This window comes from Ranitomeya variabilis, chromosome 1, assembly GCF_051348905.1.
Source record: "Ranitomeya variabilis isolate aRanVar5 chromosome 1, aRanVar5.hap1, whole genome shotgun sequence".
Classification (NCBI taxonomy): domain Eukaryota; kingdom Metazoa; phylum Chordata; class Amphibia; order Anura; family Dendrobatidae; genus Ranitomeya; species Ranitomeya variabilis.
The window spans coordinates 724,421,639-724,446,894 of record NC_135232.1 but is presented as its reverse complement, the minus strand read 5'-3'; the positions used below and the strand labels follow the sequence as shown (position 1 = coordinate 724,446,894).

The 25,256-nt window shown below is 44.7% G+C and overlaps 1 protein-coding gene across 4 annotated transcripts in view; it reads right to left on the bottom strand.

Annotated features, from left to right (window-relative positions):
• The window catches only part of SLC24A4 (solute carrier family 24 member 4), a 98,527-nt gene that overhangs the window by 2,065 nt on the left and 71,206 nt on the right, over positions 1–25,256 (bottom strand). For 2 of the 4 annotated variants that reach the window (XM_077268001.1, XM_077267985.1), the window contains exons 4-12: positions 11,888–11,962; positions 9,799–9,883; positions 8,501–8,604; positions 8,098–8,172; positions 7,511–7,536; positions 4,567–4,620; positions 3,430–3,515; positions 1,436–1,608; positions 438–591 (exon numbers count right to left, since the gene is read on the bottom strand). In XM_077268001.1, coding sequence (XP_077124116.1) covers positions 438–591; positions 1,436–1,608; positions 3,430–3,515; positions 4,567–4,620; positions 7,511–7,536; positions 8,098–8,172; positions 8,501–8,604; positions 9,799–9,883; positions 11,888–11,962 — 832 coding nt within the window. Of the gene's footprint in view, positions 1–437; positions 592–1,435; positions 1,609–3,372; positions 3,516–4,566; positions 4,621–7,510; positions 7,537–8,097; positions 8,173–8,500; positions 8,605–9,798; positions 9,884–11,887; positions 11,963–25,256 lie in introns of all 4 variants that reach the window. The other 2 variants (XM_077267992.1, XM_077267980.1) reach the window with 1 other exon arrangement.

Sequence of the window (25,256 nt, the reverse complement as noted above, 5' to 3'; positions counted from 1 at the left end):
GCACGTCCAATCACAGTATTTCACCTATTAGTACAGCACTTTATGCTCCAGAGCTGCGCTTCCTACTAGAATTGTAACCATTCAGCCATTCTAGAGGTTAGGGAGAGCCATCTTTATCATTATTCTAGGCTGTCCTGCCTCCTACTCTCCACATGCTAACCCCATAGCCATAGCTTACTCTTATTGGGGTCTTTTCTTAAAGGGGTACTCCCAAAATTGAAAGTTATTCCTTAAAGGATAGAGCACAACTTCCTGATTGCTGGGACCACAAGAAAGGCTTAAATATTACAGAAGACACTAGTCTACGGAGGTAGGAACGTCCACATGACAGTCCACATAAGCATCTTACAGACCCCTCGCATTTTAATTAGAAGGTGCAATTATAGTAATGATGTGGGACATGATGAGAAGTGATGGGTAAACGTGGCAGTGCTCACTGGGTATGGAAAAGGGCACCAGATAAGTGGTGGCATCGTTGTCTTCCTGGTAATCGTCCTTGTCGCCATGTATAAGACCGTTCTCCAGCAGCTGCTGCTTCCCGTCCAGCGTCAGCGAGCTCATCCCGTTAGTGGACTGCAGGAGTCGCTGCCTCTGAGGGAATATAAGGGGGTCACAAACTTACCAGCGGGAGTTGCCACAAGTTACTATACCACCTATAAGTGTGAAAGGGTTTCCTTCACGAAGCTTTCTGTCCTCTACTGAGCATCATGAGAAGACATATGTATAGCAATTCAGGACAGAAGAGGCTAATATGGGGGTTTCCTTAAAGGGGATGTCCACTTTTACAACCCCCACCAGTCTGGAGGAGCTGCTCCCCAGCCTTGATGATCATGATCACCACCTACAGGCCAGACACGGTATGACATTATTTCAGGTTGTTACAATGTTTGATACAATGTTTCCATCTCAAGGTTTTGTAGAAAAGTTACACAGTTGTATAACATTAAGCAGAAATGATCCCTTTGGTGCAGAAACACATTCCTCCTTCTCCACCCTATCCTGTATCACCTACTGAGAAGAGAAGGGGCAGAGGAAGGAACCAATATTATCAATGGCATTTGGGAAATGGGGCCCAGGAACGTCTCATGGGTGGGGAGTGGGGGCGGCCGGAAATAAATCTGTGATATAATCTCATTGTGCAGAGATTATTGGCGGGGATCATTTTTTCCCTTTATTTGTAACAATGATTAAGGTCGTCTAGATGACAACGAGTATGTTTATTCCATTTTTATTCATGTTTTATATGACGCCATCATGGGTACAATAACTTTTAAACTTTTACGTAAACATGACTGGTGAATAAGTTTTGGGATGCTGGACGTGAATCGTCTTCTTCATTATTACAGCTCTGCTACAACGTGGCAAGGAAAACAATGGCAGGACACTAAGAGTTAATACCACGTCTACACTACTACCCCATCATCCGCACAGATACCTCATTAATTATGAGCCTGCTTGCCATCCGTAGCCTGGTCCTTGGCGGGAACTTGTTGGTGATCATGATGCGTAATCCGGCCTCAGGGAAGCGATACTTGGGGGGGCTGGAGCAGATGATCTCATCCACCATCACCACCGAATTCCTGCTATGATACGGCTGCTCCGCTCTCACTGTAAATACCAATGGAAGGGTTAAAGGGGGATCCCTTCCAACAAGTCGTAGTTATTCCTTATCCGCTGGATAGGGAATAACTTACTGATCGGACGCTGGCGATCCTAGGAACTGTCTAACTGATGCAGTGCCCCTCCACTCCAGTCAGTCGGGGCTCTGCGGGTGGACCCTCAGTGATCAGTAAATCACTCCTACCTTACGGATAGAAAATCATTTTGAGCTACAGGAATACCCCTTTTAAAAAACTATCCCAGTTGGCAGAAGAGCTTGCAATCCATGGTTCCAAATTTCAGGCACCTTTCATTTATTCTGGGTTATCTGTACCTGATGGCCACTTTTACACAACTGAGTATTGGCCATAAGTGACCGGAGGAGGACATCACCTCTTGGGATCTATCCAGTAAAATAATACAACATGTCAATCTTCAGCTGCGGCAGCAGAGAACAGCAACAGACAGCAGCCGCAGCTTCACACGGAGGATGAATTTAATTATCACGTTGTCAGATGACAGAAGAAAACTAAGTTGTCAGATAGTTTTGTGATTCTATGTTATCTTACAAAAAGTGCACATAGAAGCCGCCTTAAAGGGGAAAATCAATGAAGTGATGCAGTTAGTGTGCCGGACATACCTGTGGCACTGAGTAAAGGGATAAGCAGACAGGAGACACAGAGCGACAGAGAGGATGGTGTTAGAGAAGATTTAAAGGGAAACACAAGTGCAAGATAATTCCCACTTCGTTAGTTGTAGTATTAATGAAATAAGAAAGTCCACATATAACGTCAAGGGTTAAATAGAAGACTCACGTTAATAAGACAAATCAGTGTGGACAGAGGGCAATATTCGAATTGAAGGGGGCCGTCCAATAAGTATCATCCATCACCTGTGTATATATATATATATATATATATATATATATATATATATATATATATATATATATATATATATACACACTGAATGAATTTTCTGGGGTCCGGCTGCTGAAACGATCCGTACAAAGTCCTCTGGGCGAGTGGAATGATAGTGAGCATGCTCGAATGCCGCTTCAATCCATCATCCCCATAGAAGGGAATGGAGTGCTGGACAAGCATGCTCACTACCATTCCAATATTTACAGTGTCCCCCAGTCATGTGATCAGCGAGGGTCTCAGCAGTCAGACCCCCTCTGATTATATCCTGTGAATAGATGATAAAGAATCCTTTAAAGTGTCCCTTTAAATAGTAGCACACTAGCACCTGTATATGGCAGTCTAACGCCCCCTGGTGTACGTCTCAAACTGCGCAGACGTTTCCCTAATTGGCGCTCGCAGCGGATCCGCTCGCACAGACCACCAGTGGAGATGCTGTACAGCAGGGGCTGCTGACGCCCACGCTCTACAGAAGTCGACATCAATGCGGACATCTCCTCAAAGCCAGAGGTTCTAACTTTGTCCTCATTACTCACCAACTTGTGAGAGATCCACGCAAGATCAGTTCCTTTTATTTCTATTTTTACGCCCGTTTCTGGGTGTTGGGAAATCAGACAATGTTACTGGGAATGAGAGGGACATAGTGTTAACCCCGTCAGTTCCAGACCATCACAGTGACGTGTGGCGGGGGGTTTTCACAGGTAGGGATTGCCTCTCTTCCGCCCCATTTTCTCTTGTACATGGACAACCTCTTTAATCAGACGTTTCTATCTGCTTTTAGCAATCACTAGGGGGCAATTGTGTCATTATTGGGGTCCGCATGTCTGCGTTTCTCCGGTCTGCTTACCCTTACCTTTCCACAACAGGGGGACTGTGGGGTCATCACACAGCGGATCACAATACACATTACCGTCTTGCAGTTCGCTCCCAATCGTGCAGCCGTTCCCTACGTTCTTGCGTTTCATGGTGAATAAGCGCTGCATTTTCATATTGTATCTGTCGTAAAACAAAAAGGAAGTTACCATCCCCCACTGGAAGGGCCCCAGAAGGACACAGTGATTGGGAGGACTGATGGCCACTGTCCATGGTGTGGTGTCCAGTATCAGATGTCAGAGCTGCCCTCAGTATTCTGCTGATTGGCAATGGAACAGTGGAGACAGTCAGCAAGCTGGTGGACAGAGAGCAGCTGAGCTCCTGCAGGGGCAACATGAGACAACTGTACAGACCCGGGGGCAAATAGAAACCATAGATGGATAATTCTGCAGAACGGAGACATTAGATTATATTACCCGAAGATCTTAATCTGTTACTCATTGAATACAAAGTGTCTAATCTTCAGTAATAACCATGTGATCCCAAACGCAGGCTTCTGATTGGCCAGCACGGATTATCAGTGATTATCCCCTCACACTTTCAGCATCCTCTCCTAATCAGCCGCTGTTAACTCCTTCCTTTCCACTATAGTGGGCCTGGGAGGCAGGAGTCTAGGATCCATGGAAAGTAGGGGCCACAGACCCTTAGTCAAATGTGCATAATATGATACCCCAACTCAACTGTATTGTAGCCATGATAAGGAGTAAGGGGCCCGGACCGCTTTACAGCCACCCTTGTGCAGGACTGATACACTGCAACCATCCGGCATCTGAGCGACCCTTTCACTCTGGGTCACACTGGACAGCTGCTAGTTACTGGTTATACTGGGATCACAATAACTTCACCATGTGTATCCATTGTATGCAAAATTACAGTCCATGCTCTGGTAGAGGATAAAGAAGACCCCAGAAAAAATGAAGCTGCCACTCGAAGGCGCCATATTGGATACATTAAAGAGATAGACCCCAAAAAATCAGGGCATATGATAATAGTGCTGACCAATGGGGTCACGTATCTCCATATAGAAAGGTACCCAGCCCTAAGGTAGTGACCATGGGGGCAGCGACGTTTCTAGACTTTAAGCATCGTTGCCCTGCTGCAAAACTACAACTCCCAACATGCTTAGATACCAAAGACATAAAATATAGTGAAATGAGAAATATGATGCACTTACTTCATAATAAGAATGTAAATCATATACATGATGATGAGAATCAGACTCTCCCACCTGAAAAAGCACAAAAGACAATTTACTTCAAAATGTAATCAACCTATAGGGATTCAACAAGACTGCTGGGACTTGTAGTGATACTCATTAGAAAGCGTTGCTTCTCGATAGCAGTGATGTGCAATCAGTACGTCTTAAGCTGTTGAGAATCTACAACTTCCAGCCCCCAACGCCCCCACAAAAAACAACCTGCGATCCCAAGTTTCCAAAGCTGCAGCACAATGATAGTGTTGTTTTATATTTAGCCACTGGGTGGCGATATTTCATTGCAAATACACGAGCACAAGGTGAAGCGAGGCTTAGATTAAGGCTACTTTCACACTTCCGTTTATTTGGATCCGTCACAATGCGTCGTTTTGGTAAAAAACGCATCCTGCAAATTTGCTCGCAGGATGCGTTTTTTTCCCATAGACTTGTATTGCCGACGGATAGCGACGAATGGCCACATGTTGCATCCGTCATGCACTGGATGCGTCGGGTTTTTGCGGCCCGTCGTCACAGAAAAACGTTCAAGGGAACGTACGTTTCCGTACGTCGCATCCAGTGTTTCACACTGTGCATGCCCAGCAGGAAATATCGCTCTCACGATCTTTCCTGCTCGGCAACGCAGACGGAAATGTGAAAGAAAACACTTCCGTCGGTACGTCGCGCCAATGCTTCGTAATGGCCCCGTACCGACGGAAGTGTGAAAGAAGCCTAAGGGGCAAATGTGTAAAATCTGGAACCTGTAAAATCTATGGTATTATCCATTTTGCAATTTATTAGTTTATTCAATGTGTCTCTATTTAGAGCATAACACTGCAAAGATGACTGACATCTACTGTATGAGCAAAATATCCCCTCTAATTTACATTTACAATGTATCAATTTATTCCTGCTGCTTATATTCTGCTTGCGCAGTCACTATGTACATACAGTACAGACCAAAGGTTTGGATACACCTTCTCATTTAAATATTTTTCTGTATTCTCATGACTATGAAAATTGTAAATTCACACTGAAGGCATCAAAACTATGAATTAACACATGTAGAATTATATACTTAACAAAAAAGTGTGAAACAACTGAAATTATGTCTTATATTCTAGGTTCTTCAAAGTAGCCACCTTTTGCTTTGATGACTGCTTTGCACACTCTTGGCATTCTCTTGGTGAGCTTCAAGAGGTAGTCACCGGGAATGGTTTTCACTTCACAGGTGTGCCCTGTCAGGTTTAATAAGTGGGATTTCTTGCCTTATAAATGGGGTTGGGACCATCAGTTGTGTTGAGCAGAAGTTTGGTGGATACACAGCTGATAGTCCTACTGAATAGACTGTTAGAATTTGTATTATGGCAAGAAGAAACCAGCTAAGTAAAGAAAAGCGAGTGGCCATCGTTACTTTAAGAAATGAAGGTCAGTCAGACTGAAAAATTGGGAAAACTTTGAAAGTGTCCCCAAGTGCAGTGGCAAAAACCATCAAGCGTTACAAAGAAACTGGCTCACATGAGGACCGCCCCAGGAAAGGAAGACCAAGAGTCACCTCTGCTTCTGAGGATAAGTTTACCAGAGTCACCAGCCTCAGAAATCGCAGGTTAACAGCAGCTCAGATTAGAGACCAGGTCAATGCCACACAGAGTTCTAGCAGCAGACACATCTCTACAACATCTGTTAAGAGGAGACTTTGTGCAGCAGGCCTTTATGGTAAAATAGCTGCTAGGAAACCACTGCTAAGGACAGGCAACAAGCAGAAGAGACTTGTTTTGGCTAAAGAACACAAGGAATGGACATTAGACCAGTGGAAATCTGTGCTTTGGTCTGATGAGTCCAAATTTGAGATCTTTGGCTCCAACCACCGTGTCTTTGTGCGACGTAGAAAAGGTGAACGGATGGACTCTACATGCCTGGTTCCCACTGTGAAGCATGGAGGAGGAGGTGTGATGGTGTGGGGGTGCTTTGCTGGTGACACTGTTGGGGATTTATTCAAAGTTGAAGGCTTACTGAACCAGCATGGCTACCACAGCATCGTGCAGCGGCATGCTATTCCAGCCGGTTTAGTTGGACCATCATTTATTTTTCAACAGGACAATGACCCCAAACACACCTCCAGGCTGTGTAAGGGCTATGTGACCAAGAAGGAGAGTGATGGGGTGCTACGCCAGATGACCTGTCCTCAACAGTCACCCGACCTGAACCCAATCGAGACGGTTTGGGGTGAGCTGGACCGCAGAGTGAAGGCAAAAGGGCCAACAAGTGCTAAGCAACTCTGGGAACTCCTTCAAGATTGTTGGAAGACCATTTCCGGTGACTACCTCTTGAAGCTCATCAAGAGAATGCCAAGAGTGTGCAAAGCAGTCATCAAAGCAAAAGGTGGCTACTTTTAAGAACCTAGAATATAAGACATATTTTCAGTTGTTTCACACTTTTTTGTTAAGTATATAATTCCACATGTGTTAATTCATAGTTCTGATGCCTTCAGTGTGAATGTACAATTTTCATAGTCATGAAAATACAGAAACATCTTTAAATGAGAAGGTATGTCCAAACTTTTGGTCTGTACTGTACATTACATGACTTAAGCTGTATTTATTCTGTGTTACATCCTGTATTATATTCCAGAGCTGCGCTCACTATTCTGCTGGTGCAGTCAGTGTACATACATTACATTACTGATCCTGCGTTACCTCCTGTATTATACTCCAGAGCTGCACTCACTATTCTGCTGGTGCAATCACTTTGTACATACATTACATCTACCCTGCTTGTTAATGGTTTACATACAGCAAATGCTGCCATAAAAAAATAACTGACAACATCCAAATCAGTGTTAGAGGTTACAGTAGGCTTTGGGTGGGGGTGTAGGGGGCTGATACACGTTTCTCTTGCAATCAGATACGTTTCGCTCTTTACTCACCAGACAATAACTTCATCGTATATAAACTGGAAGAGATAAAACAAGAACAAATTATAACAAGACTCAATGGAAACCACGGGCAGCCGGACCTTGGAGACGGCATCCTGGGCACAAGGTGCAGCCGTGAGGTTGGGTGCATACAGTACATTACTGGGGATATCACTACAAGCTCATATTGAGGAGGAGGAGGATGGCTGCGGAGTGTGCTCTGTCCTCTCTCACTTCAATAGCAATGAGGGGATTGCACACATACCAATTCCTCAGCATTAAACTTATCTGACCTACTCCCTTTTGGTTGGACCCAGTGTTGCTTTGTATTTTTCTCTGCTGACATAATATGCTGGTGGATTGAGTGGGGGGGGGATGACTGAACCCAATTTTTCTGTTACAGGGGAGCAATTAATCTTGGACAAGTTCCTCCACTGTGGTTGTTAGCAAGGAATGGTGACTGCATACTTCGAGAGGTTTAGACATGAATTATTCATGAGAATGTGTCCTGGATAATATCAAATTCAGCACAATGTGTGCGACAAGCTGCAGAAATATCCCTGAGAATATGAAAAAAAAAGAGAAGAGACGTCACTTACGATTATTAACACTATTATTGCCAAGATGTAATACATGGAGTCCCGGAACAAGGACCACCAGGTCAGGCGCACAACCTGCAGACAGAGGAGGGTTAATAAAAAATTGACCAATAGATAGATAGATAGATAGATGATAAATAATAGATAGATGATAGATAGATAGATAGATAATAGATAGATGATAGATAATAGATAGATGATAGATAGATAGATAGATAGATAGATAGATAGATAGATAGATATGGGATAGATAGATAGATAGATAGATAGATAGATAGATGATAGATTATAGATAGATAGATAGATAGATAGATAGATGATAGATAGATAGATAGATAGATAGATAGATAGATAGATAGATAGATAGATAGATTGATAGATAGATGAGATAGATATTTCTTACCTGTCCAGCAAAAACGCCACAGACTCCAATTATACATAAAATATTAAATACAGCTGAACCTACAATGGTCCCAACGCCGACATCACCGTGGGTGATAAAAACACCTAAGAGAGCAGAGAAATGAATAAAGTTATTTAAAGGCAATATTCTCATCATGTGAACATGTATAGATAATACCCCATGTCCTGTATCAGATGTGACCTCTGCCACCCTCTCTGGGTTATTCCACCATCACTTCACTGTCCTGACCAGCAGGGGGCGCTCTGTTCCCTCCAGTTATGACTTTGTGGCACAGAACGTTCTCTGTGGATTATCTAGAATGTATCAGTGTCGGCTCAGAGATGATTTTAATCAGTTTTCTCGCTTTCTCTGCAGAACTTTCTTGCTATTTTCTCACCCCTGTGGTCATACTGGAAAGTGACGCTCCCAAAAATAACACAAGGAAAGAATATTTTGGAAGGATTCCTTAGGGTGTTCAACCCTGTCCTGTATATCTCAAGTACAGGAGAAATCCTTTAATCTGGCATTTGATGGATTTTCAAATATTCTGAATTACTGGTGTTCATGGAATAATCTAATAAATACCGGATATTTTATCCTGGATTAATGGAATTTTACAAAACCAGTAGAAAATATCATACAATTTGCATAATTTTATGTGATTTCAAATTTGCCAGATTAAAGGAATTTCACAACGCTTAATGTAGAGAGCCTTCAGGACTTGCCGGATTATTAGATTTTCAGTATTATTGGATGATGGATTAAAGGAATTTTATAGTGTAGATTTAGAAAATATTAAATTATTTTTACATAATAAATTGTCAGATTATGAGGAATACAATGCACAGAGGCAAACGACCTCAGGAATGTGCCGGATTATTAGAATTAAACTATACTAAAGAATTTTATAGTGTAGGGTAAGAGACTACTCACTGTTCTGGCTTTTAGAAAATGCCAGATTGTGTGAATACTTCTGTGTGGATGAGAACTCCCATAGATTATCAGAAATTAAAGGATGCTGGATTAATGGAATGTTATAGCGCTGGTTCAGGGGCTAGTCTGGCTTCCTAAAATGTCAGATTATGGGAATTTCACTGCACAGAGATAAAAAACCTTCAGAGTGTGCCGGAATATGAGAAAGTATTAACTACAAAGTGCCGGAATAAAGGAATTTCACTATATATACTGTACATAGAATAAAAACATAGGTGACTACTACCACCATCATCATCATCCTATTTAGTCAATAAGGAAACAATCATGTCCGTGCCTGCGGCATCTGGTAGCTGTGACCTTACCAATGACGGAGGCGAAGAGCTCCGGAGTGGAGCTGCCCGCCGCCATGAAGGTCGCCCCGGCCACATCTTCGCTCAGGTGCAGCTTCTGTAAGAAAGATCTGATTAATCAGACACAATCCGAGCAGATCAGTCTCCTGACACTGAGGCCTCGCCAGGTGCCAGCTGCTAGGAAGACGCTGCCAGTCACAGGTGGCAGAGGCCGTATGTTCCTGGATGAGGCAGCAGTGATTCTGAGATTTCTGCCGAATTCCAAGATCGAATCTTTTACAATTGTAAGCGACATCCAAGGGCAAAAGCGATCTGCCATCTAGTGATCCCCAAAGGTACCCACAGCCACAGTGCCAGGGATTAAAGGGACCCCGCTCCTTATTTCCCTCTCTAGTCAAGGCTAAAAATAAGAAAAATCTGGTATCTGGTTTCCCTTGGTTTCTTCCTTTTTAAAATGAGTGGTATTATCTCTTTACAATACAATAAAAAGCCCTACAACTTTGAATCAGACTTAGGGTATGTGCACACGATGCGGATCCACTGCGGTTTTCACTGCGGATTTTCCTGCGGTTTCTTCTGCGGATTCCTCTGCGGGTTTTCAACTGCACTTTCCTATTGGTGCAGGTTGAAAACCGCTGCGGAATCCGCACAAAGAAGTGACATGGTCCTTCTTTTTTTCCGCAGCGAATCCGCGCGGATTTTTCCGCATCGTGGGCACAGCGGTTTTTGTTTTCCATAGGGTAACATTGTACTGTACACCGCATGGAAAACTGCTGCGGATCCGCAGCAAAAACCGCATCGTGTGCACGAAGCCTTGTTGTCTCACTATTTGCAAGATCTCTGCTGCTTGTCAGTGAATGCCAACATTCCGGCCTAAATTCAGAGTCTAAGCCCTGTTCACACCTGACATTTCTCACAGCTGAGGTTTTTTTAAGTATCCAATCTGAACAATACTCTGTCGGCTAAAAAAAAAAAACATAAAAAAAAAAAAAACAAGTCAGCAGCCGATATCCATCGCCAATGCTTATGGTTTGTTACATTGTATCAGTGCATATAAAACTCAGACTGTATATCTCACAGAGGAATGGATGCAAATGTAACAAATTCTGTAAGTCTGTACAGGGATAATCCCATTCACTGACAGCAAACAGAGGTCTCGACAGCGGTCCCAAATTGAGACAAAAAGGGGAAATTCATCAGATCTTGATCACAAAAAGTCAACACAACTAATTGCGCAACACTTAAGCTACTTTTGGCCTCACTGTGCAGGCGCCCATCATCGGGGTTGGTGCAGTCAAGAGCATCCTGACGGGTCCAGAAAAAGGCAAATTATAGCAGAACTCTACCCCGGCTCCTAGCAGAAGTGGATTTCTGATTCTGGGGCTCGGACCGTCCCACACTGGGGTCGTTATTGACTTTGGCGCACCTTACTCTGTGGGCTTTTCTTCAAGACTGGTGTAAGAAACGCCAAATCTTAAAACAAGCGCAGAACCCACTCTCCAGCATTCTCATCTTCTTGTACATTCCATTGGGATTTTTTTCAGGTGCAGAAGGGTTAATGCTCATTAAACTTTAATACCGTTTCTACGACAACGTTTTCCCGCCTCCGGTTTGTTGCTCCGCTCAGCGCCTTGGTTAGCGCTCGCCATTGTGCCCGTACACTTTTGTTCCTACTTTTCACCGTCACCTCTCATTATCATGTGACGGCGCAGCAACTTCCCGCTGAGATTCTGAGCGGCGGCTAAATCTGTGCGACTTCAAACGTAGGATCTCATCACACAGAGAAATAATGAATGGGAAGCAGCGATGAAATCTGCCACTATCCAGGAATGTTCACACCAGGTGCTGCCTCCTGTGGGATCAGGGGGTGAACTACAAGGACCAGACACTAGATTGATTCATTGCAGCAATGCCCTATGGAAGCTGAATCTACATTGCTCATCTATGTGTCAGTCATCACTGCAGAGGTGGCATTCTATTCATGCATCAGGGAGCTCTGGATGAAGTGCTGGCGATCTGAATTGAAGGGATTTTGGGGGAAGATGCAATTAAGGATGGAGATGATAAAATATGGAGGATGGGGGTCTTAATGTCCACTCACCTCACAGATCTTCTCCAAGGATGGGACAAAGAAGTCATCGCAGACGATCGCCAGGGCATAAAACATGTACAGGGCCTGCGATTAGAGAGAACACACATCAGATGCTTCGTATTGAGGGGATGAATCATACTGGGGCTCACAGCGGAGACATCCATAACACGATCATCACGGCCACACTCGGCTATATACACACAGAAGAGACATCGGATCAAACGCTATTTTCCTGTAGAGAAGACAATATCTGATCCAGAAAATTTACCATCGATCTCCTGAAAAGATCAGTAATGGTGGCCGGAGAGAGAATGGCATTGATTACACCACCAAAGTAATAGTGTAATCCACCAGGAGCCCAGAGACCTGCGACCCCTGCGCCACAGACCGTGGTCCCATCATGGACAAGGGGTGGCAGACACAGCCAGGTGCAAAATCATGTGTATAGGTACACGGCTCAGAGGAGAGTATCACACAGGAGAGGGTTAGATACATGGCCCAGGGGAGAGTATTACAGGAGAGGGTTAGATACACGGCTCAGGAGAGAGTATTACAGGAGAGGGTTAGATACACGGCTCAGGAGAGAGCATTACAGGAGAGGGTTAGATACACGGCTCAGGGAAGAGTATTACAGGAGAGGGTTAGATACACGGCTCAGGGAAGAGTATTACAGGAGAGGGTTAGATACACGGCTCAGGGAAGAGTATTACAGGAGAGGGTTAGATACACGGCTCAGGGAAGAGTATTACAGGAGAGGGTTAGATACACGGCTCAGGGAAGAGTATTACAGGAGAGGGTTAGATACACGGCCCAGGAGAGAGCATTACAGGAGAGGGTTAGATACACGGCTCAGGAGAGAGCATTACAGGAGAGGGTTAGATACACGGCTCAGGGAAGAGTATTACAGGAGAGGGTTAGATATATGCCTCAGTCGAGAGTCACAGGAGAGGTTTAGATACATGGCTCAGTCGAGAGTATCACAGAGGAGGGGGTTAGATACACAGCTCAGAGGAAAGTATCACAAGAGAGAGTTAGATACACGGCTCAATGGAGAATATCACACAGAAGAGAGTTAGATACACAGCTCAGAGGAAAGTATCACGCAGGAGAGGACTAGATATACAACTCAGCAGAGAGTATCACACAGGATAGGATTAGATACACAGCTCAGCAGACTGTATCACACAGGAAATGATTAGATACACAGCTCAGAGGAAAGTATCCTGCAGGACAGGGTTAAATGCACAGCTCAGCTGAAAGTATGACAAAGGACAGGAATAGATACACGGCTCAGCAGAAAGTATCACACAGGATAGGATTAGATACACAGCTCAGCAGACTGTATCACACAGGAAAGGATTAGATACACAGCTCAGAGGAAAGTATCCTGCAGGACAGGGTTAAATGCACAGCTCAGCTGAAAGTATGACAAAGGACAGGAATAGATACATGGCTCAGCAGAAAGTATCACACAGGATAGGATTAGATACACGGCTCAGCAGACGGTATCACACAGGAGAGGATTAGATGCACAGCTCAGCAGACGGTATCACACAGGAGAGGTTTAGATACACAGCTCAGCAGAGAGTATCACATAGGCTAGGATTAGATACACGGCAGAGCAGACAGTATCACATAGGATCAGATTAAATACAGATGCTCAGTAGACAGGCTTAGATACACTGAATTTGCCTACAGTATGGCACATGAAAGTATTAGAAAGGACATAACACGAGGCCCCTATATCAGCTGACCATTATATCTCTGTATCAGTGTAGCTGGAGCACATTATTACTTAAGGATTTAGCTCATTGTCTCTACAGGAGAAATAATCCTGTGAATTTCTTTGCCTGATTGTCGTGAGAATTAACGTGCAATCACCGATGACATCCCACATCTATACATGACACCAGTGTCATCACACATCTATAGAGGACACCAGTAACTTCCCTCATCTATAGAGGACATCGGTGGCATCGCACATCTATAGAGGATGCTTGTGACATCAAACATCTACAGTGAAGGAAATAATTATTTGATACCCTTGCTGATTTTGTAAGTTTGACCACTGACAAAGACATGAACAATCTATAATTTTAAGGGTAGGTTAATTTTAACATTGACATTTTAACAAAAATACAATCCAGAAAATCATATTGTGTAAATTTTATAAATTTATTTGCATTTGGCAGTGAGTAATAAGTATTTGATCCCTCTGGCAAACAAGACTTAATACTTGGTGGCAAAACCCTTGTTGGCAAGCACAGCAGTCAGATGTTTTTTGTAGTTGATGATGATGTTGGCACACATGTCAGGAGGAATTTTGTTCCACTCCTCTTTGTAGATCGTATCTAAATCATTAAGATTTTGATGCTGTTGCTTGGCAACTCGGAGCTTCAACTCCCTCCATAAGTTTTCTATGGGATTAAGGTCTGGAGACTGGCTAGGCCACTCCATGACCTTAATGTGCTTCTTTTTGAGCCACTCCTTTGTTGCCTTGCCTGTATGTTCTGGGTCATTGTTTTGCTGGAAGACCCAGCCACGACCCATTTCTAATGTCCTGGCAGAGGGCAGGAGGTTGTCACTTAGGATTTTACGGTACATGGCTCCATCCATTCTCCCATTGATGCAGTGAAGTAGTCCTGTGCCCTTAGAAGAGAAACACCCTCAAAACATAATGTTTCCACCTCCATGCTTGACAGTGGGGACGGTGTTCCTTGGGTCATAGGTAGAGATGAGCGAATATTTCAATGTTCGGTTCGGATTACGATCGCCAAATTTGCAATATTCGCTGATCAATTAATTGACATCATAGTCAATCATAGTCACCGAACATTACCAAATGCCATTCAGCTCATGAGAGGCAAAAACAAACGCATGCAAAACACCTTATAACAGCCCCAAATGCTGTCAAAACACATCAAACTAGGTAGGAGCAGACACCAGAAAAGTTGCCTCATTTCACCCACAGCACTAATTGTAGCATGGCACTGCAGCAATCAGCCAGGCATGAGATATCGGGGTCTGGGACAGCATTTACAGCTTTCAATTGAACGTTACAGTAAGTCGAGGTGGGTGAGAGATTAGTGTAGGCCTGCTGTGCTGGGAGTCCTGATACCACATGCAACAGCTCAACCTGCTTTCATGCTCAGCCACATTCAGGTGGCACAAATATCATATACATTTCGTAGACTACTATTGTCAGAAAAATCTAAGGATAGTAACACGGAGTCAAGGAAATGGAGGCCTGATGGTCTTGGAGGCCTACTGCTACAGGCAACACACATGAAGGAGACCCAAACAGGACTCTACACATTTACAAAAATTAGTGGCAGACACCACCAAAGTAGCATCAATTGCAATAGAGTAGAACTAGTATAGTGGGGACTGACACCTCTTCCACTACTGCCAACGCAGCAGATGGAGACTGTAATGGGAAAGGTGGTGGAATCACTGTTCCGTATCCCTCTGAAAGCCTGGAAGGGGCGTAACTAAGTGGCCTACCAAATCCCTACTCGGACAAGTGGCAGCAGGTGAAAAATGCGACCCAAGGAGGTACAAAGAGGTGGCACCAGGTGCTACTCCATGGCTGACCTACAGAAGGTGGCAGATGACCCCCTACAGCGCATAAGCTGCTATAGCCCAAAGAAGGAATGAAAAATGCAGGCAGGCACTGTAGAGACTCTGGAACCGCAGGTGCGTGCTGGACCGGGTGTTAGACAGATGGGCACTGGCAGGTGTGATCTGGACCGGCTGATGGACAGAAGAGCACAAACAAGTACAAGCAGACAGGCACAGACAGGTAAGAGCAGACGGGTACAGGGTAGACAAGCAGACAGGTGAACCTGAGGAACCTGACAACTAGCAAGCATGCAAGGCAAACTAACATCGTAGCTCAGGCACCTCCAAATTGGAGAAGCCTTAAATCAAAGGTGTCACCCAGCTATAGGTTGGGAATACCTTAGGTTGATGTGGGCGGGAGCACGCGCGTATGCCCTCTAAGCATAGTTCCCGGTCCTACAACTGAATCTTGTGGGTCAGCGACACATAGCGGGCGAGATGAGGAGGTGGGGTGTGAGTGGGACACACTGAATGTTCTGTCTTAGGTACGAGGAGATCCAACAAAGGGCAAAGTCTGTAATGTCAACAGATAAGACTGTAGTAAAGGTACCGTCATACTTAGAGACGCTGCAGCGATATAGACAACGAGCCGATCGCTGCAGCGTCGCTGTTTAGGTCGCTGTAGAGACGTCAAACACAGCAGCTCCACAACGATGCAGGAGCGATCCTGTGACGTAACGGTGACTCACTTATCGTTCTCACAGGTCGTTAGCTCCATGTAAAACATTGCTGGCATCGTTGCTTTTGCTATCAAACACGACGATACACGCCGACCTGACGACCAAATAAAGTTCTGGACTTCTAGCTCCGACCACCGATATCACAGCGGGATCCAGATCGCTGCTGCGTGTCAAACACAACGAGATCGATAACCAGGACGCTGCAACGTCACGGATCGTTGTCGTTCTCGTTGTAAAGTTGCTGAGTGTGAAGGTACCTTAAGAGGGAATGGTCCTTTATGTCAAAGGCAGATGCCAGGTCCAGGAGAAGGAGGAGGACAAACTCGCATCGCTTTCATTTGGTGGTTAGTAGGTCGTTGGTGACTTTAGTGAGGGCAGTTTCAGTGGAATGGTGCGGTCTGAAGTCAGATTGTAAGAGGTCAAAGAGGGAGCAAGAGGAGAGGTGGGAGGACAGGTCAAAATGGACGTGTTGTTCCAGTAGTTTGGAGGCATAGGGGAGAAAGAGTGGGCTTTTTGAGGATGGGTGTGATTGAGGTATGTTTCAATCAGGATCTAAAGATTCACAGAGTCATCTGCACCTATATCCAAATTTTTTCTCACTTTGATCAATGGCGGGACGAAGTTTTGTCCAAGAATAAACCAAACCCTCGTCAACAGATGTTAACCCTGTTGGGTGAAGATGATCCATTTATGACAAAACTCAGATATTTGAGGCACCTGCGGAGGAGGAGGGTGACTTTTAGGAAAAGGAGTGTGAGAACAGAGAGGATGACGATGAGGTAGTAGATCACTCTTGGTGTAAACCCAGAGGCATGCAGCTGAGTAGCTCAGCAGAGGAAGACGAGGAGGTTACACAGACACAGAGTTATGCAACCACGACAACCAATGCATCATGAGGCCCAACTCTGGCAGTGGACAGAAGCGTTCGCGGTTCTGCAGTTGGCTATCTTGGGTCTTTTTTTTCAGACCAACAAAAATCTAAAAAATCATGTTATCTGTAAACTTTTTTTAAAAACAACCTAGTAGAGTAAAAAAAATGAAATAATTTCGGTAGTACATGCATGACCTGGCACATGCGCGATCAACATGCGTTAATCTGGGACTGTCACCACGCTAAAATGCAGACTAGCGAGTCTCATCAACCACCGTCCACCCCATTGACCGCACCTTCTGATTCTTCCTCCTCCCTCACTGTGGCAAATGTTGTCACACAGGTCTCCGGCCGAAGAACCTCCACTTGTTTACCTCCTACAGTTGGGGTGACTGACAGCCTGTCAGCTGATACAGAATTGGACATGCCTGCTGTTTTCGACTGATCTTGCATAACAAGAACAACCCATCTTTCTCAATCTACTGTAACATCTCCGCCTGCACCTCTCTCACAGTGCAGCAGCTTGTCGTGTTCACCCTACTCCACCCTGTGTCAGCACAGCAGCAAAAGCTTGTTTGTGCAGTTGTGCTCATGTAATAGAGTGCAGGGTTGCGTATGTCACCACGGAACAGACAGACCAACTGTTGAAGGGTATTTATTAACAGGGGTAAAATTCTCCTCGCAGGGAGTAAACAGGGGGTTAATGGAGTCAAACAGTAAACGGTAAACAATTAAGCGGAATTAAAAGGGTTAACGAGTGTTCTGGTAACTTATCAGCCCAGGGAGGTCCTGACTGGAGGGTCCTTATTTCCCAATATGGATACAGTCACCAGCAGGGCTTGAGATCCTGAAGTCTCTTCTGTGTCTCCTGGAAAGTCCGGGGTTAAGCCTCTGCAGCCTGTTCTTCTCAAAGTGAAACTGAAACCAGGAAATAGCACAGCCTCCGTCGCTGCTGCAGGAGCCTCTGTGTACCAGGCTGACAGTCTGTCTGTAATAACGCTGTCACACACACACTGGGCAGTTACTTATCACACTCAGGGATCTCTGCTTGTCACTGCGGTCATCAGGGCAGCACGGTCACAGTCTCTGATTCAGGAGGCTTCCAAATCTACACCCCCACATCCAGCCTTCACTCTGGTGGGTACCTCAGCCTCAGTGCCCTCACGGGGAGCACTACTTTTAGGGGAGCACGGCGCTGCAGCCTGCCCTCTCTTTGGCGCGCTGCCTTCTCTCTGCTCTCCCGCTCTTTTCTGACCACTCCCCTCTCTTTTCCCAGCAGTCACCACGTCCCCTCTGTCCAGGGCAGAAAGTCTTCCCCCCAGCAACCCAGCTGTCTGGCTAAGTGGTTCCAGGCAAGGAGCAGGGAAAGCAACCTCCTTACACTCACGTAAAAGATTCTTTACTCTTACACATGGCAAAGTTAACAGCTTGAAATTCACCATCTTCAATCTACTAATAATAACCTTTATTTATACATTGCAAACACATTCCGCATAGCTTTACAAGTCAGCAGTTCATAAAAAAACAGTAAAAAGATACTAAGTTTAAGATTATCAAATAGGGGGTGGTCGGATGTGCGCTGCTGCGGGTGTTCAGTGGTTCGGGGTGTCTGCTGACATATTGTGAAAGTCCAGAGTGCCCGTACTTACATGGTTTACTATGCGGGAAAATCGCTGCCGGGAGCGGCGTATGCGCAGATGGAGTTCTCGGCACCAAGATCTCGGGAGATGACATCTCAGAAAATAGTGAGCGTACGGCTTATCCACGTCCAGATTACAACACATGGAATATGCGTTTATTGCGCTGTAGGATCACTGCTAACTCCACGATAACCCTACACTCCTCGCTGCCAACAACAATCCTGTTTTTAACCCAATAAATAAATGCAGGCCGATTGGACGCCATTCTTCTCTTGAGGTTCACACCATCAAGATGTTCCATCCCCTCTCCCTCAGAGTAGCAGTCATATACCGGCCCCCAGGCTCACCCACCCACTTCATTGACCACTTTTATGCGTTGCGGCCACACTTCATGTCCTCAGAATTGACAACCCTTATCCTGGGAGACTTCAAAAGCTCCACCTCCCCAACTGCATCCCAGCTTCTATCTCTAGCCAATTATTGTGGCCTCTCACAACTTTCAAACTCTGAGACACACAAAGACTGTAACACCCATGATCTGGACTTTATCTAGGTAGAAGATTGAACTGATCCAGACACTCACCTCTTACCCTTTGTCCCTTATGAAATTAGGAGTATAACCACAACATAGACATTATTGTGAACAGCCTGCGGCCTCCTCAAATGATTTGTCGCCCAATCGTGTCATTGTCTGGACGATAGGGGCCAGCTGAGAAATATTCACTACAAAGATCACAGCGCTTGTTTCTGTATGCCTCTTGGCATGTGATCTCTGTGATTATTGCATGGCCACTCCAATCTGTTGGCCACGGAAATGCAGCCTTTCTGCCTTAAGGATACGGACGGTTTCTGAAAGCTGATGGCCATCGCAGTCCCCCCAGTACCAGTTGCCCAGTCACCATTGTAACAGCGTGTCCGTCCCCCGACCTGTGTCCCTGGACTGCCATATAATCAGGCATGAGTCAACAACCAGTGGGGGAGCGCTCCCCCATGGAAGGGTGGATCCCAGGACACCGAACAATAGACTCATGTGTTGGCTGATTCAGTTGTGAGGTGACTTTTTGAAGGGCTGGGATCTTATGCTGAGGCGAGATCCTGGTGCCAGAGTGTGGAGGGTAAAAAGCTGCCACGTTGGACTGTGTTGTGTTCCTCATCTGCTGGAGCCATTGAATTCACTAAAGGACTATTTCTATTTCCCTGGCGTCGGATTGCTGGGTGGCGCCCCAGGATCTGCTCCCTTTGCGTGGATTCATTGTGGACTACTTACGGACGCTGCAGAACTACTTTCATTTGCGTTATCCCAGTTCCATGTTCCAATAAATCTTGTTGGATTGTCTATCGGCCTGGTGTCTCTTTCTGCTCTGTCGCAAACCCCGTCACAACCATTACTTCTCTAAGAAAGATGTGCCTGCGATACAGCAACAAGTCGCAGACAACATCACCCTTTCCCTGAAAAATTCTATGTCTGCCAGGGTGCATTTCAACAATGACACCTGGACAAGCAAGCATGGACAGGGGAGTTACATGACTGGGTAATGGGTGACTTGGTGGCTGTAGGGGCAGTCAGGGAAGGGGCTGCTCCACAAGTCTTGCAAACTACTAGACAACAGGGGTTGGAGAATTAAACTACTAAACAGCTAGGGTTGTGGAAATAAACTACTCCACACCATAAAATGGATAACTAAACTATAAAGTATATACTTACTCATCGCTGGTCAGAAGGTGCGCATGTCTTTTCAGCAGCCGCTCTGACTTCCGGTCCTGCACAGTAAGGTCCGCTTGCTTTCCACGCGGCGTTCCAGCGCGGTTTGATCGGAAGTTACTTACAGTGGGGCGTGCAGGATGTAACTGACATGCGCCGAATAAACACTGACTACCAATGAGCGCTCGGCACCTTCCTATAAAATAAAGGCATTTCCGTCTAAAACTATCGCCCCCCTTTTTGAAGAAGCATTTGGCGAAACGGTGTCGTCGGGGTGGTGGCACCTACATCTAGATACCTCAATTTCCTGGGCTCTCAGGCACTCTATGTGAGTACAAATATTATACTGATCACTTTTGTTCCATCTGTCGAGGGTAAAATCTCGCCGGCTTTATGCAAGGTAAGGAATAGGAAAGCCCTACTATTTGTTTGCACGTGCATTTAATATGGTAATGGTGGGCGGAATCCTGGCAGCTATTAAAGAGGACGGTTTTAAGTGACATATTTCATGAAACCTTATGAGCCAGAGTCTATTTGGGATTGATTATATACAATATTTGAATTAATATCTCCTTTATTGGTGTGTGCCACTATATGTTAGTTCTGCTTGAATTTTTAAACTGTTTTAATAATTTGAATAAATATTGATTATTTTAGTTCTTTTTGAATGGACCCTCTTTTTTTCCCTATATTACATTCCTTTGGGGGAGGTGTTATTTTCTATGCAATTTGAGGATATATTCTCATATAATTTTTGAAGACCGTGTTTATAAATCCCCAAAGCTTGCAGGGCGTTTGGGGGTGGAGAAATAAACCACTACACACCATCAGATGGATAACTAAAACTACTAGACAACAGGGGTTGGAGAATTAAACTACTAAACAGCTAGGGTTGTGGAAATAAACTACTCCACACCATAAAATGGATAACTAAACTAATAGACAACAGGGGATGGAGAACTAAACAGCTATGATTGCAGAACTAAACAAATTAACACCAGAACATGGAGAACTAAACTAATAGACAACAGGGATTGGAGAACTAAACTACAAAACAGCTTGGGTTAGAGAACTAAACTAGTACACACCAGGGGATGGAGAACTAAAGCATTAGACACCAAAGTGTCACTAGACACCAAGTCTTGGAATTCCCAGGGCTTGTGGAACAAACCTTTGTATGTAACAGTTCCTACAGTGCTTCTGCCTCCTCCACCTCCTCTAGGGCCTCCACCTGCACCCTCAACCTCTACCTTAATTAAACACACGTTCCAACCATGCAGAGAGAACCCATCCCCCACCTCCGTACTGCACAGCCATGGCTCACCATAATCAGGCAGTGTTTACAATAATATGCCTTGGAGATTGCAGTCATACAGATTAAAAGTTGTGGACAGCTATGCATGCGGAGTTTGAGCAATGGCTGTCTACACTCAATCTGGAGCCAGAGAAGGTAGTGTGCAATAACGGTGCAAACCTGGTGGTGGCCCTAATTCAGGCAAACCTTACACACGTACCTTGCATGGCTTGCATCCTGAACCTGATGGTACAGCAATTCCTCTGTCACAGTCCCAGCCTGGATGCGCTGCTGCAGAAAACACTGTCAAGCTGACTTCTACTATTCCACTTCAGTTGGTATAGAGATCTTTCGGACTACCAGTTAACTGGTTGATATGCGATATGACCACACCGTGGAATTAAACTCTGCACATGTTGCAGCAACTGTGGCAGCAGCACTGAGACCTGAATCAGGATGATATTTTTCATAGCCTAGCACAACGAACGTGGTGCAATTCACACTTGTGTACTGGAAACAGATGAAGCATGTTTGCACCCTTCTGTATGTTTTCTTAATGGCTACTAAGATGGTTAGCGGTGAGGATGCCATCATCAGCATCCCTATTACTGTCATCTACATGCTGGAGCTCACTTTAAATAGTAGGTGGTGGTGGTGGCCCTGGGGGAAGAGGAGGAAGCAGAAGAGGATACCTTTAGGTTTAACAATATCTATAAGATCAGGTCTGTCATCTCACAGACGTTTGTCATGAGAGGATCAGAAGGACCATGAAAAGGACGACAAGGTGATGGACGCGCAACAGTTAGGAGATGAAGATAATGATTCCCTCTATGTTGTCCGTGGTTGTCAGTATGGGATGGAGGAATAAAGCTTGAGTGTTATACCACCACCAACACACTGTGGAGTTGGACCTCATGAAAGAGACCAACCCATGTGCGCCTTCTTGCACTACTATCTGCAACATGATTGTTACCCGTATAGTTATGATTCCAAATAGTGCTGACTACTGGGTTGCCAGTGTGCTCTATCCACAATACAAAAGTAAATTTTGCCTGTTGCTTCCCCCCTGGAAAGGGACGCACCCATGCTGCAGTATCAAAACATGCTGGAAGACAATCTTGACAGTGATTTTCCCCAACACAGCAGTGAGGCACACAGTTTGCATCACAGTAATAGCCGTCCAACCACAGAAACGTTCAGTTGTCAATGCAAAAACATTAGCAGTCTTGCAGCGCTGTAGTCCTGTGTTACAACCCCAACAAGGACAGCATCTGCAAAGAGTTTGAATATCCTACCTGTGTTTGCGAGGGTTTACTCCTAGTAATAATTTTTCTACCCACACTACAACGAAATACAGATAGTAAATTTAGATTGTTAGTTCCAATGATGACAGTGCCAGTAATGTCTGTAAAGCGAATGTTGAATTATTGGCGCTATGTAAGTGATTAAACCCCCCAAAATTTTAAGTGATGCTCAACCACATTCAGGTGGCACACATATCAGTTTCATAGATTACTAATGTCAGAGAAATGTAAGGATAGTAACACGGGTAGTTGACTCAAAGACACTGGAGGACTGCCAGTATCGGAGGCCTACTGCTACAGGCAACACACATGAAGGAGACCCAACGCGCAATCTACACATTTACAAAAAATTGTTTGCACACGCCAACAAAGTGACATGAATTTCACCACAGTAGAAATAGTCTAATAGGGACATACAGGTAATAATAATTTTATCTATATAGCGCCAACATATTCCGCAGTGCTTTACAGATTACAGGTCTTCCACTACACCCAACCCAGCAGATGGACACCCAACCAAGAGCGTTCACATTTCCAAAAATTAGCGTCAGACAATAACAAAGTGGCATCAATTTTACCACAGTAGAAATAGCATAATAGGGACCGACAGATCTTTCACTACACCCAACCCAGCTGATGCACACCGAACCGTGAATGTTCACATTTCAAAGTATCAGTGGCCGACACCAACAAGTGGCATCAATTTTACCACAGTAAAAATAGTATAATAGGGACCGACTGGTCTTCCACTACACCTAACCCAGCAGATGGACACCCAAGCAGGACCCCCTTCCTCCACGGCCTCGCTTTTTCCCAGTGATGTTGCTCAGATAGTGTGCTAGGAACACAGTATTCACACTGTGGAGTTGGACCTCATGAAAGAGACCGAACCATGTGCGCCTTCTTGCACTACTATCGGCAACATGATTGTTATCCGTATAGTTACGATTCCAAATAGTGCTGACTACTGGGTTGCCAGTGTGCTCTATCCACAATACAAAAGTAAATTTTGCCTGTTGCTTCCCCCCTGGAAAGGGACGCACCCATGCTGCAGTATCAAAACATGCTGGAAGACAATCTTGACAGTCCTCTCCCCTCTGTATCAGTCTGTCAGTGTAAATTTGTTTACTGTTAACGATATCTATAACCCTGTACGTAACCCCCTTTCTCATGTACAGCACCATGGAATTAATGGTTATTAATGCTATATAAATAAATAAATAATAATAATAATAATAATAATAATAATAATAATATTATAATAAAGGTGACTAAGACAACTAAAGATGTAAGACAGCTGTCTTTAATGCAGGTAATGAGTTGATTAGGAGCGTGTAACTGGTCTGTAGGAGCCAGAACTCTTAATGATTGGTAGGGGATCAAATACTTATTTCTCATTGCAAAATACAAATAAATTTATATAATTTATACAATGTGATTTTCTGGATTTTATTTTTGATATTCTATCTCTCAATGTTAAAATAAACCTACCCTTAAAAATATAGACTGTTCATGTCTTTGTCAGTGGACAAACTTAAAAAATCAGCAAGGGATCAAATAATTATTTCCTACACTGTATAGAAGACACCAGTGACATCCCACATCTATACATGACACTGGTGACATCACACATCAATAGAGGACACCAGTGACATCACGCAGCTAAACATTGCACCGGTGATGTCCCACAGCTATACATGACACTGGTGACCAGGGGTGGATTAAGGGTAGCCAGGGCCCCGGGCTGTTAAGACACTGTGGGCCCCGGGGTCATGTGACGAGGTCATGTAATGGGGTCATGCGACGGGGTCATCATATACCTGAACAAGATTATTCCAGAAAAATAGTTGCTGTGTGAAACTATAACCTGTCAAACATCCATTGATATAGTCAATTTACCCTTCAGTTCAGTATATAGTATACAGTGTATAGTGCCCTCATGAGTATCCATCCTGCCCCATATGATCTCCCCATCAGTCTCCATCGTATTCATCCTGCCCCATGATCCTGCACGATCTGTCTCCAATCCTGCCCCATGTCTTTCATTCTGCCCCATGTCTCCAATCATGCCCCGTATCTACATTCTGCCCATGTCTCCAGTCCTGCCCCCAGTGTCCAGCATCTCTGCCCCCAATGTGTCCAGCATCTCTGCCCCCAATGTGTCCAGCATCTCTGCCCCCAATGTGTCCAGCATCTCTGCCCCCAATGTGTCCAGCATCTCTGCCCCCAATGTGTCCAGCTTATTGCCACCAGTGTGTCCAGCATT